The sequence below is a fragment of the Artibeus jamaicensis genome, unplaced genomic scaffold, assembly GCF_021234435.1.
Source record: "Artibeus jamaicensis isolate MK-2021 breed Jamaican fruit bat unplaced genomic scaffold, CSHL_Jam_final contig_233, whole genome shotgun sequence".
Taxonomy (NCBI): Eukaryota; Metazoa; Chordata; class Mammalia; order Chiroptera; family Phyllostomidae; genus Artibeus; species Artibeus jamaicensis.
Window position 1 is genome coordinate 21,346,824 of NW_026521486.1, and position 10,956 is coordinate 21,357,779.

The following is a 10,956-nucleotide window of genomic DNA, read 5'->3' on the forward strand; positions in this document are numbered from 1 at the left end:
GACAGGAGAAAACAAGAGGACAAATTACATCAAGTTACTAGACATCCTGGTCTTTCAGTTGTAGGCGTCCCATCCCCATGTCTCCCTGTGACTCAAGACAGTGACAAACAGCACAGCCCCACTTCCTCAGAACAGGAGGGACCATCATCCCACCACATCCTGCAGAGGGAAGCCTTGTCCACCAAGAAAGTCTTTTGTCTTTGACAGCCCGCCCTCCCGAACCAGGTGATGACCCCGCGGCAGTGATCTCCATACCTCAGTCAGAGCAGCCCCACTCCCCAGGCAGGCAGGCAGGCAGACAGGCAGGGCTGGGAGAAGATTCCAGGACCTTCCCACCTCTTCACCCCACCAGCAACCTCAGCGATACTTACTTACAATAACTACCACGATGATGGCACAGATAGCTCCCAGCATGATCATCATCTGAGGAAACATTGACAAAAAATGGGTCCTTGGACTTGGGAAAGAAGGAGGTAGGACTAGAGATACGGGAACAAAACTTCCTCTGTCCTTGAGACAGTCCAAGAAACTACACATCACCCAGGAGTCTGCAGGCCTCTTGGGGAGGGCGCAACCTTCATGCTCCCCCTCAGACAATAACCCCTGCTCCACAGCCGAAGGTCCTCAGAACCATCAGAGCCTTTGTGGCTTGCTCCTTTCTCCTTAGTTCCTGTTGCTTTGAAAGGAACTGCAATGGAGGTGCAGATTTTGGATCTTTAGTCAACTGGTTCATTTTTCATTGTGAAGTGTTCCGCTCATTCCTAAAAGCTGCAGGTATTTAAATGTCCACCCACCCAAGTCATTGTGTAAATGTTGGGAGTGTCTGAGGAAGGGCCAGGTAAGAATTTTTCCAGAGGTCCTTTGGGGGCAGCAGCTGGGTGGGGGAAGCAGCCTGACTAACCATTTCCAAGGGCCTCAGGGTATTATGACTCCAGGGTCTGAATACTCTGGCCTACCCTGGTGGCCAATTCAGGGTAATGCAGCTCAAGGCAGCTTTCAAGACTTCCTCCCAAGAAGAGTTCTGCCAGGCAAAAACCCTGTACCACTAAAGGGAAGGAATGTAGAACCTCAGGGTTTTCTTGCCTTCTATGAGTTGCAGCCCAAGAAAAACAAGGGGGAAAGGACAAGAAAATTCACCTTGCAGTTTTTCCACCAATACTTCCTCTTTAGCTTGGCAGCACTGCTCTCAAACTGTGATGCTCCCATCTGCAAGGCATCAGCTCGATCATCCAGCTGTGAAAGTATCTCGTCCCTCTTCAGGACCTTGTCCATATTCTCACGCATGAGGTCCACCACCTGCAGGGGGCGCAGAAGCAAAACCACTAAGCTCCCCATAGAGACAGGGGAAAGAACAACCAACGGGATCACAGGTTTGCCCTGTGAAGCTCTAATGGATGCCTTGCCTTCCAAAGCCTTTAGCTATCTGTCTAGAAAAAAATAAAAGTTTCTAAACTTCTATGATTTAGAAACTCTCAGGGAAAAAACTCTCCACCTACCTCATCTACTTGTGCCTGGGTTTGCTGTAGTCGTCTGTTACTGGTTGTATTCGGGGGAGGGCCAGGAGGACCCCCACCTGGGGTAGTCCCTTCTGCCCCTTCAGCAGGCGGCTGAGCTGGAGCAGACCTATGGAGAGAAGTAGACAGAATGCACAAAGTATCCAAAACAGGAAAGGAATCACATGCATTCTCAACCCACACCATCAAATTCATAGCAATTAGGTTACTATATGCAATTAGAAGGAGTTCTAGCTCCTTGGCAATACCAAGCAGGGAAGTGCAGCACAGGGTTAAGAAACAAAAGATGAAAGATTCTGTAACAATATTTAGATGGGGCTTAGGGACATCTGGGGTGGCATCAAAAGATCTTATCTGGGCTACCCTCTGCCCAATCTCAAGCATATTCTCTGACACAGTGGTTACAGGGGATAATGTGCCAGCTTTGACCTAAATGGCATGTCCCTGACTGTCAAGAAGCCTTTCATATGAAGTCAAACTGGAAACCTCTAATCCAGGTTAGAAGTTTGTATGAAAGACTAAACCCTCAGGACAAGACTATGGACAGAAGAGCCCCCCCTTTTTTCCCCCCAAAACCTAAATCTAAAAAGAAAGAGCAAACTGACAGACTCTGCTTAAGGGGATGCACTTACTGGTTACATTCCACACAAGAATTAGTACCTTGGGACTGCTGTAAGGACAACTTGGAGAATCACCAAGGTGGAGTGAGTCAGGACAGTCTGCTCACTTTGGCAGAGAAGATGGGGGTTTCGCTTAGATAGAATTGAGGCCAACAGCAATTATGTTAATTATCAAACTGTTCCAAGAGCATAGACAGGAGGCAAAAATAAGGGAGACGGACCTCAATGTACATGCATTGCAGACAGTCTGTCCCTTCCTTTTCTAGATTTGGCAACATGTCTCAGGAGCCTACTGTAGTTCCTTATGTCCCAAAGAGAAATCTTGGCTCACACTACTACAGTGATTGTTCTCTCTCCCTTAGCCTTGGGCGGGATTTACCTAGTATGAAGTTTAAAGATAAACTCCTTTTTATGTCCCAAAACATGCAGGCTAACTTCACCTCTTAAAGTATTCCCAAAGTCTAAACTAAGGCATGAGATTTTCTTTCCCAAGGAAAAATCCACCAGCAGGAGGGAGATCTCTCAAATTTGACAGAGAACAGAAATTACAGTAAGAACTCCTCAAACAGAAACCTAATCTCACAAAAACATACCTCATAGAAGTAGTCTAAGAATAAAAGATCTAGGGATTAAACTATCACAAAAGCACCACAAAGGAAATGCCTTGACTACTTACAATAGAATACCCAGAAGCTCTTCCTCCCTAAGTGAATTTCTTTCAATCTAAAAAGTTAGAGAACACCCCTCAGCAAGGCTATACTAGCAGATTACACCCGATTTGTCTCCATTTAAGGATTCACTTTCCAATTTCTAAGGCACAAAGGCATGGAAGCCACAAGACTCCTGCACTACTACTGAACTAAGCAATCCAGTTCTCTGACTGAAGATGGAAAAAAATCAGTGAGTACATAGAAGCCACTGTTTGGTCTTGGAAACAGTCCAGAATGTTGGCACCAATGACAAGATTAAGGTCAGAGACCTCGTGATGCCCTGCTAGTCACCACACTTTCTCCATCTCCTTCCGTTCATCCCATATGGGTGCTACTGGAAACCAGTCAGCCGAGAAGGATCCTCTTTACCAAAATGAAAACAAATGGAATCCTAGGACTCGGCCAAAATGCACAGAATGTCACATAGTTAAAACTGCAGAAATCAAATAGAGAAAAAGTAAAATGGTTATAAGGCATTTGAAGGGACCATTCCACTTACTATTGTTAGAAGTTGGGAACGCTCAACAGTAAAATATCCAAAACAGTTACAACCTTTATGTATTATAATTAAATGTTTTCCGTGTGTGTGTAGGTTAGTAGGAGAAGCAACACAAATATATCTTGGACCAGACCAGGACTTCAACGCAAGAAGAAAAAAAAATTTCTATCAAACATATCGGTCTTGACAGGGACAGATTTTGCATAGCCATGGTTCTCCTTCAGGATCTTAGGATGGGGTGATGTTGAAGATGGTCAGAGACTCAACTTAATGTGTTGGAGGAAGACGGCTCTATTTCTCTTCCAAAAACTTGGCTAAGACTCAATGACAGAAAAATACCTCAGTGTGGTCCTGGGATGAATGGATGCTTGAAATCACACAACACTGCCCCTGTAGCTTTTCTGAGCTGCTCACCTGGAGCCAGAGAACTAGCAAATAAGTTTCTAGAGCTTTTCTCACTGCCAGGGTGGGAGTGAGGTAACGCATCACAGTTGGAGTGAGGGACATATACAATCTAGAGATTTCAGGGCAACCCAAGTTACTAACTGGCAGGTGCGCCTATGACTGTCTTTCCAGAGGCCCTATGTACATATTCATCAGACAAGGACGAGCCTCGAGCCCCCTACCCAGTGACTCCATGCCCCACCTTCGCCCTCTCCCGGGCTCCACTATACTGAGACTTGAATGAGGCGCCCCTCAGGCAAGAAGAGAGGGTGCAATGAATGTGAGACCCCCGTGCCCCTGCCCCGCCTGTGGGATACTGGCTATGGCTAGTTCAAGGAGAGGGGTACTGCCGCCCTCCCTGCGGGTGGTCAGGTCTGGGGGCGACGCGCAGTGGTGGTTCCCGGCGTCGCTGCAGCTGCTGCAATGCGCCATTTTCCATCGCGCAGAGTCTGGCGCTGCCGGTGAGAGTTGGCAAGTAATGTCAAGCCCCCCACATGAGAATCAACTCACATTTCTCTGACAGGGGGTGGGTCGGTCTCCTCCCTGGAAGATGCGGCAAGACACCCAACGAAGGGAACGCTGAGGCTGAAGTTGACGGAACTGCGGACCTCCGCGTCCAGATGACCACCCAGAGGTCTAGCTGCGGTGGAATTTACTGCAGCTGCCGTGCAGGGCCAGTCTTTATTATTGTCGGCCACGCCTTCCAGGAAAGGTTGACAACGCTGCGACCCAATCCACGCCCGGGACAAGAGCAAACTGGCCAATCAAAGCTTTCCTCTCATCTGGACGCCGGAAAGGAGCGGTTGGGAAGCTCATTGACTGACCAACACTATAGCTGGGTTATCTGTCTAACCAAGGACCCGGCGTTGAGGAAATACGCGCCTGCCCTCTAGAAGGGCGACTCCAACAGTTCGGGTTAGGCATTTTTTGGTGTCTCCCAGCCAATCGGTGAATTGTTTCCGAAGTCCGAGCTTGCCACAGACCCTAGCGCCTGCAGCTGCCGGCAATCGTGCTGCTTCCTCCGACAGCTGCGGGTGGGTCCCGGCTCCCAGTGGCCGGGATTCTGGACTCCTAGGGAAGGTAGTGGTGGTCAGTCTACGCACATCTCTGTCGTCCAGACCTGCCGGCGTCCCCACTCCCTGCCTGCCGGGCCTCCTCTGAGGAGGTCGAATCCATCAAGGCAGAACGATCCGTATAAAAAGCTACCTACCTAATATGCCAGATATTAGACTACTGCAGTAATCGAATATGTGCAAGACAGGCCCTGCCCTCAGTGGGGGTGAGGCTTAGCTCATGGGGAAGACAGACACGGATACACATTAAACCAAGCAAAATCAAAAAGCAAAAATATGAGTTCTGAGACTTAGCCAAATCAAAGTAAAAGGACCTTAAAAAGCTATTCCTTGCCTCTTTCCATTTTCCAAAGCAGTGATACTCAACCCCAATATAAAACCTCTTGGGAGATTTTAAAAATATGAATGCTTAGGACCCTAGCTCAGATTGATTTCATTGGTCTAGGATGGGTCCTAGTCTTTTATTTTCTTTTATTCATTTCTTTTAAGGCTCTGAGCCCTGGCTGGTGTGGCTCAGTGGATTGAAGGCTGGCATGTGAACCAAGGGGTGGCCAGTTCCATCCCAGTCAGGGCACATGCCTGGGTTGTGAGGTGGGTGCCCAATTGGGGGGTACACAAGAGACAACCACACATTGATGTTTCTTTCTCTCTACCTTCCTCTCTGTCTGAAAATAAATAAATAAAATCTTTTTTTTTTTTTTTTTTTTTTTAAGTTTAAAGGCTCTGAGAAGTTTCTAACATGTAGCCAGGAGTGAACAGCTCTGGCCTACAGGGTTAAATAAAAAATATATATATATATATATATATATATATATATATATATATATATATATATATATATATCAAACTTATTTCCTGTTATTAGAAAAAGATTAGTTATGTGTTAATGGTCATTAACTTAGTTCTATGAACCTAAGTCAGTAGTCCCACCTTTGTTCGCACATCTGTGTTCCCATGGCAAGGCTGCCCCCCATTCCCTCACCAACGTGACTTATTTTCTATCCATCAAATCTCCTGCCCATAGATGTTTTTGTTCATACTTAACGTTGATTTCCCATGTTCATCAGCTGAACTCTTCCAAGACTCAGTTCAAACGTCATCTTTTCAACAGGTATCTTTTCTGACTACTCCCCACTCCCAGCCAAAAAAGAACCCTCATAGAAGTCTCTAATTTTCTTTCTTTCTTTTTTTTTTTTTTTGATTCACTGGTCTCTTTTTTTTTTTAGATTTTATTTATTTATCTTTAGAGGCGAAGGAGAGAGGGAGAGAAACATCAATGTATGGTTGCCTCCAGTGCATCCCCTGCTGGGAACTGGCCTGCAGGGAACCGGCCTGCAACCCAGGCATGTGCCCTGACTGGGAATCGAACCGCAATCGTGTGGTTAGCAGGCCCTCGCTCAATCCACTGAGCTACACCAGCCAGGGCTGTAATTTTCTTATGTAATTACCATATTCAAATTCATAGTTTACACACATATCTCCAATAGAATGAAAGCTACTGAGTTAGGAATCAATCCTGACTTAGTGATTTATGTACTCTAAATAACCTTGCACATAATGGTTCAGTATTTATTGAATGAAAATGTTACATACTGTTTCATACCTAAAGCAAGACTGCTCCGTCCTTGAAAACAAGACCTTTTCTAGTTTCACAGCAGGAAGCATTCAGTTCAGCCATTGAACTGAACTATCAGTTTTCTCTTCAATAATAATCACATATTCTGATAAAACATGTACATGTAATTCTTCAGAGCACCTTGCAGTTAACAGCATCAAATATTTGATTTTCTCTTCTCCAATCCCACCAAATCACGTAAAGTATTCCAGAGCCACTCATACTTCACACCAACTCTCCATTCTTATACCTAGCTTCTCTCCAGTCACCCCTTTGAAAACTCTTCCATATGATGAGCCTGGCACTCTTTAATATTTCTCTAAGACTCAGCATTGTATGTTCACACATACTCATTAGTCCATTTCTCTGAAACCCACTTTTCACTTAACAAGTAGTTGTTAATCTAGTTTCACTTCTGTTGAGGCTACCAAAAGTGCCAAGAAAGACATAAAAGGTTACTGAGGTAGACTGCAAATATGGCTGTTGACAATTCTTCAAACCCCTGTGTAAGTGCACGCTGCTCCCAATCTAAATACGGAGTGCATTCACTCAGAGCCTTGAATCTGGGCTGACCCGTGACTTCTTTTGACCATTAAAATGGAACACAAGTGATCATGAAACTTCTTGGCCGGTGCCTGTCAAGTCTTGCAGTTTTCATCTTTAACTTTGGGATCAAGCCTCCATGTAAAGAAGTTTGGGCTAGACTACAGAATAAGGAGATCACATGGAAAAAGCATGTCAGCCACCCTGGCTGAGTCACCAGACGTACCAGTGAAGACATCTTGGACATTCTAGCTCTGGCCAAGCTCCCAGCCAAATGCAACTGACCTCAACCCACACCAAATGGAGTAGAATGACCCTACCGATCCCAAACAACCTAGACAGTATGAATTAATAAATTGTTGTTTTCAGTCACTACATTTTGGGGTGGATTGTTATTTATGATAATTGAAGCAAGTACTTACTTGAAAGGATTTGGATCAAATAAAAGACCTAATATCCTAATTCCTCTACCTTCAAATCCAAACTTTTATCTGTAATTTTTTAAAACATATTTCCTTCTTCAGGTTTTTCTAATTCTTGACTTCACACACTTCAGAGGACTGTCATTACCGGCAAGTGTCATTTACACTTGCCAAACTCTGTACTAAATATTTTACATGCATACTTTCATTCCTCACGCGACCCTATGAAGAAAGTATTATTTTACTCCTACTTAACAGGCTTAAAAAACAAAGCAAAACTAACCTAATAGAAGTTGACTACTTTATTTAAGGCCACACAAATAGAGTGGTAGAGTTTAGATCCAGACCTGTCTGACTCCAAACCCTACGACTATAATCAACAGTCTATACCAGAGACCTTATGCTAATCAACCCCAAACCCCTCCCGGAAACCCAGTAGTACTTTCAACTCACATAGATTTCTTTAAAATCAACACTGCAAATGCTTTCCCTAGTGTCATACTACACTTCATTATAGCTAGACCTATCTTGCCATCTTTCGACATACTGTTCTCTCATGGTGCACCTTATCATTTTTCTTTCCCTCCCTGAAATGTTCTACCATTTTTTTCTCTCCTTACTAAAACCCAACCTCTTCTATAAAACCTCTCCTGATTAGGCCTAATACATTTTTTATCTAGGTCACTTATCATTCACGTCAGTGTTTTCCAAACATGTGTCATTAAAATCACCTAAGGGCCTTTAAGATTATAGTTACCTAAAATTACAGGAGTCATACTTTGAAAAAACAAAAGCCCAGAAACAATCTAAAACCATAAAGGTTTATCAAAATGGGACTAAATCATTGTGGTATATAATGTGAAGATATAAAATAATATCCAAGTTATATTAAGTGAAAAAGCAAGGCACAGAACTGTGTATAAAATCCAATTTTTTTTAAGGAGATATAGTTTTAAATACAAACTTGTACATGCAGAGTATATGTGAAAGAACAAGAAGAATCTTTTAAGAGTGGTTGCCCCCTGAAGGAACAAAAAATAATCAGATTAGAGCATGTTTCATCTGATTACCCTTTTGTAATTTTTAAATTTGCATTGTATGTACGGATTTTTTGGGGGGGAGGGATTGAACACACACACAGAAGCATAAGACTCAGCTCAGCTCCACGAATCACAGATTTTGGGAGACAGGGACCAGGCTTTGGAAATTGCTAAATTACCGAGATGATTCTGATGATCAGTCAGGCAGAGCATTCATATGGTACTTAATGCCTCATATTAAAGTGTACATGTGAGACTATTAAGTTTATATCCTAACTAGAAAAGCATATGCAGGGAGTGGGTGAAGGATATATTACACTTTTTTGTTTCTTCTACAATACTCAGCTCAGAAAAAGTACCCAATATTTTTTATGAGACTAGTACAGAAATAGAATTCCATTTTTGTTACATTTAACTCATGTGAAAGGGTTTTCAAAAATATATTTAACATTTAGTATTATGGGGCAACTAAAAATTACTACTTTCAATACATGAAATCTATATGTCAAAAAGTGCCAACAATAATTTTTATTTTTTAAAGGCCATAGGTATGGCTAGACTGCAAAGGGCAAGTGATAAAGTCCAAATCTAAGACTATAAGACTTAGGGATAAGTCTACACAAATGAGTAAAAGTAGCATCTAGAGAAAAATAAAGTGTGTGGATGATGGATTTTAAAGAAGCCCCATTTTATTATGGAGAGCACACAAATCCCCTTCCACACCATGAAAAGTGCTGTTTCCCTTCTCTAATAGATATGCCTCTTCCACGGTCCCCAGCTTTCTCCTCTATCGGAACTTTCCACGTCGGTTGAAGTGTTTGTAGAGATAGCTGATGCGTTTGTTAAGGTTGTGCAGGTCATCAAAGAACATCCGATTTCCGACCATTCTCTTCTTTCGGATACAACGCTGCAATTCATTCCCCTTCCAGCCTCGAAGCCACCTGGGCCCCCTAATTAGTTCTTTGGGGTGCATTTCAAAATTTCCTGTGTAATGTGAGAGAACGTGTTAGTTCCATGACAACACAGTCTTGACCAGCTAAGCCATCAGCATACAGTTGTGTTTTTCTGAGCAGCACGTACAGACCAGACACAGCACACGAGCGTATCAAGAGCACAGACTTCCTGGGGTTTAAATTATGGCACTGCCATTTCCCAGCTTCGGAAAAATTACTTAACCAAATCTTTGGGCCTCGGTTTCCTCACTTGTAAAGCGAAAAGGTTATAAAGTAGGTTAAATGAGTTAATACATGTGGGGCACTCAGAACAATGCCCAGCATAGCGTAAATAGCCACGTATTTGCTCTTCTTTTGAGCAGGGTACCATTCCTCCACAGGTGTGAAAAAGCAGTCGTTGCGGCATAACTGCCATTCTTACATGTTGTACGGTGGAGTCGAGTCTTACCCAGGATCCCGATGTTATCATACACCCCGAACATCGCCCTTTTCTCGTTCCAACGATCAACCACTTTGCGGGGCGGGACCGTGACCCTTACAAAATACATTCCAGGAACACCTAGGGATGAGGAACAAAAAGACTGCATCCGGGGCCGCTCACTGAGAAGCAGTTCCCAGAGCGTCTCTCTATATTCGCCACTTACCCAGAGAGAAGCTTCTGCAGGCCAGGGGCACCCAGCTCCACAGGCGCCTTCCTGCACCCACAGCGAGGCTCCCTGCCATTGTTCTCGTCTCTCCCCTACAATAGCACACCACCCTCGCTCAGAGTGCTGACCAGACGTGACCGTCAAGGAGATGACAAGAACCGCCCGCGAGGGCCTCACACGGGTACTACATGGACAAAGCCATTTTGGGCCTTACCCAGGTAGCTCTGCGCTCAGAGACATCCTAGGCTCCTCCTTCCCCAGCCACAAGTTCCGCCTTCAGGATCTGGCGCACACAGGCCACCGGGTGTCACTCACACCCCGCCCCTCCTAGGCGCTTCCGCTGAGCGAACGGGAAACCTTGGAGAGCCAGAACAGCTGAGGCTTTCACTTCGTCGTCTAGGGCGTCCCGAAACTGAGCTTCAAGAAAAATGCACTCTTTCATTTCTTTAGTGGTCCCCAGATCCCGGAATCCAGAGCTTCCTTTCTCTACTCGGCACGCTAATTTTACGCTGCGCCTGGGTTTTGTTTTTGTTTTTCCTTTTTTAAAATCACCCCTATTGTACAGGGGAGGAAATCGGAATCAGAGAGTGAAGTGACCTGCTGGACGTCACTTAGCTAAGAAATGGCGGAACTTGGACTGGAGTCTAAACCTTCTAAATCTCGGCCCGGACTTGCCTCCTGTCCTGGGTTTGACTGAGTGGGTCACTAGCCCAGGGACGCTACCCTGCCCAGGTAGAAACGCGGTATCTCTGGACGACATTGGAACTTATCCCCACCGACTAGGACTAAAGGAACACGTAGGGAACGTGGGTACCGCAGGACTGAGGGGGGGGGGCTGGGGGCGGGATCCTAAATCTAGGCTCCGCCCCTCTCTAG

The 10,956-nt window shown here is 44.7% G+C and overlaps 2 protein-coding genes across 7 annotated transcripts in view; both read right to left on the reverse strand.

Moving 5' to 3' along the window:
- The window catches only part of VAMP1 (vesicle associated membrane protein 1), a 67,505-nt gene extending 63,041 nt beyond the window's left edge, over positions 1–4,464 (reverse strand). For all 6 annotated transcript variants that reach the window (XR_008390928.1, XR_008390927.1, XR_008390926.1 and 3 more), the window contains exons 1-4: positions 4,298–4,464; positions 1,497–1,623; positions 1,138–1,296; positions 372–423 (exon numbers count right to left, since the gene is read on the reverse strand). Coding sequence is in view for 1 of the 6 variants with exons in the window: in XM_037160257.2 (XP_037016152.1) it covers positions 372–423; positions 1,138–1,296; positions 1,497–1,623; positions 4,298–4,299 (340 nt within the window). In the remaining 5 variants the exon portion in view is untranslated. The remainder of the gene's footprint in view (positions 1–371; positions 424–1,137; positions 1,297–1,496; positions 1,624–4,297) is intronic.
- A 4,521-nt stretch (positions 4,465–8,985) lies between these two features.
- Positions 8,986–10,328, reverse strand: MRPL51 (mitochondrial ribosomal protein L51). The gene is made up of 3 exons (XM_037160121.2): positions 10,078–10,328; positions 9,882–9,992; positions 8,986–9,464 (listed from the first exon to the last, which is right to left on the reverse strand). The coding sequence occupies exons 1-3, from the start codon at positions 10,154–10,156 to the stop codon at positions 9,268–9,270; spliced, it is 387 nt and encodes a 128-aa protein (XP_037016016.2). The 5' UTR covers positions 10,157–10,328; the 3' UTR covers positions 8,986–9,267.
- Positions 10,329–10,956: the final 628 nt, after the last annotated feature.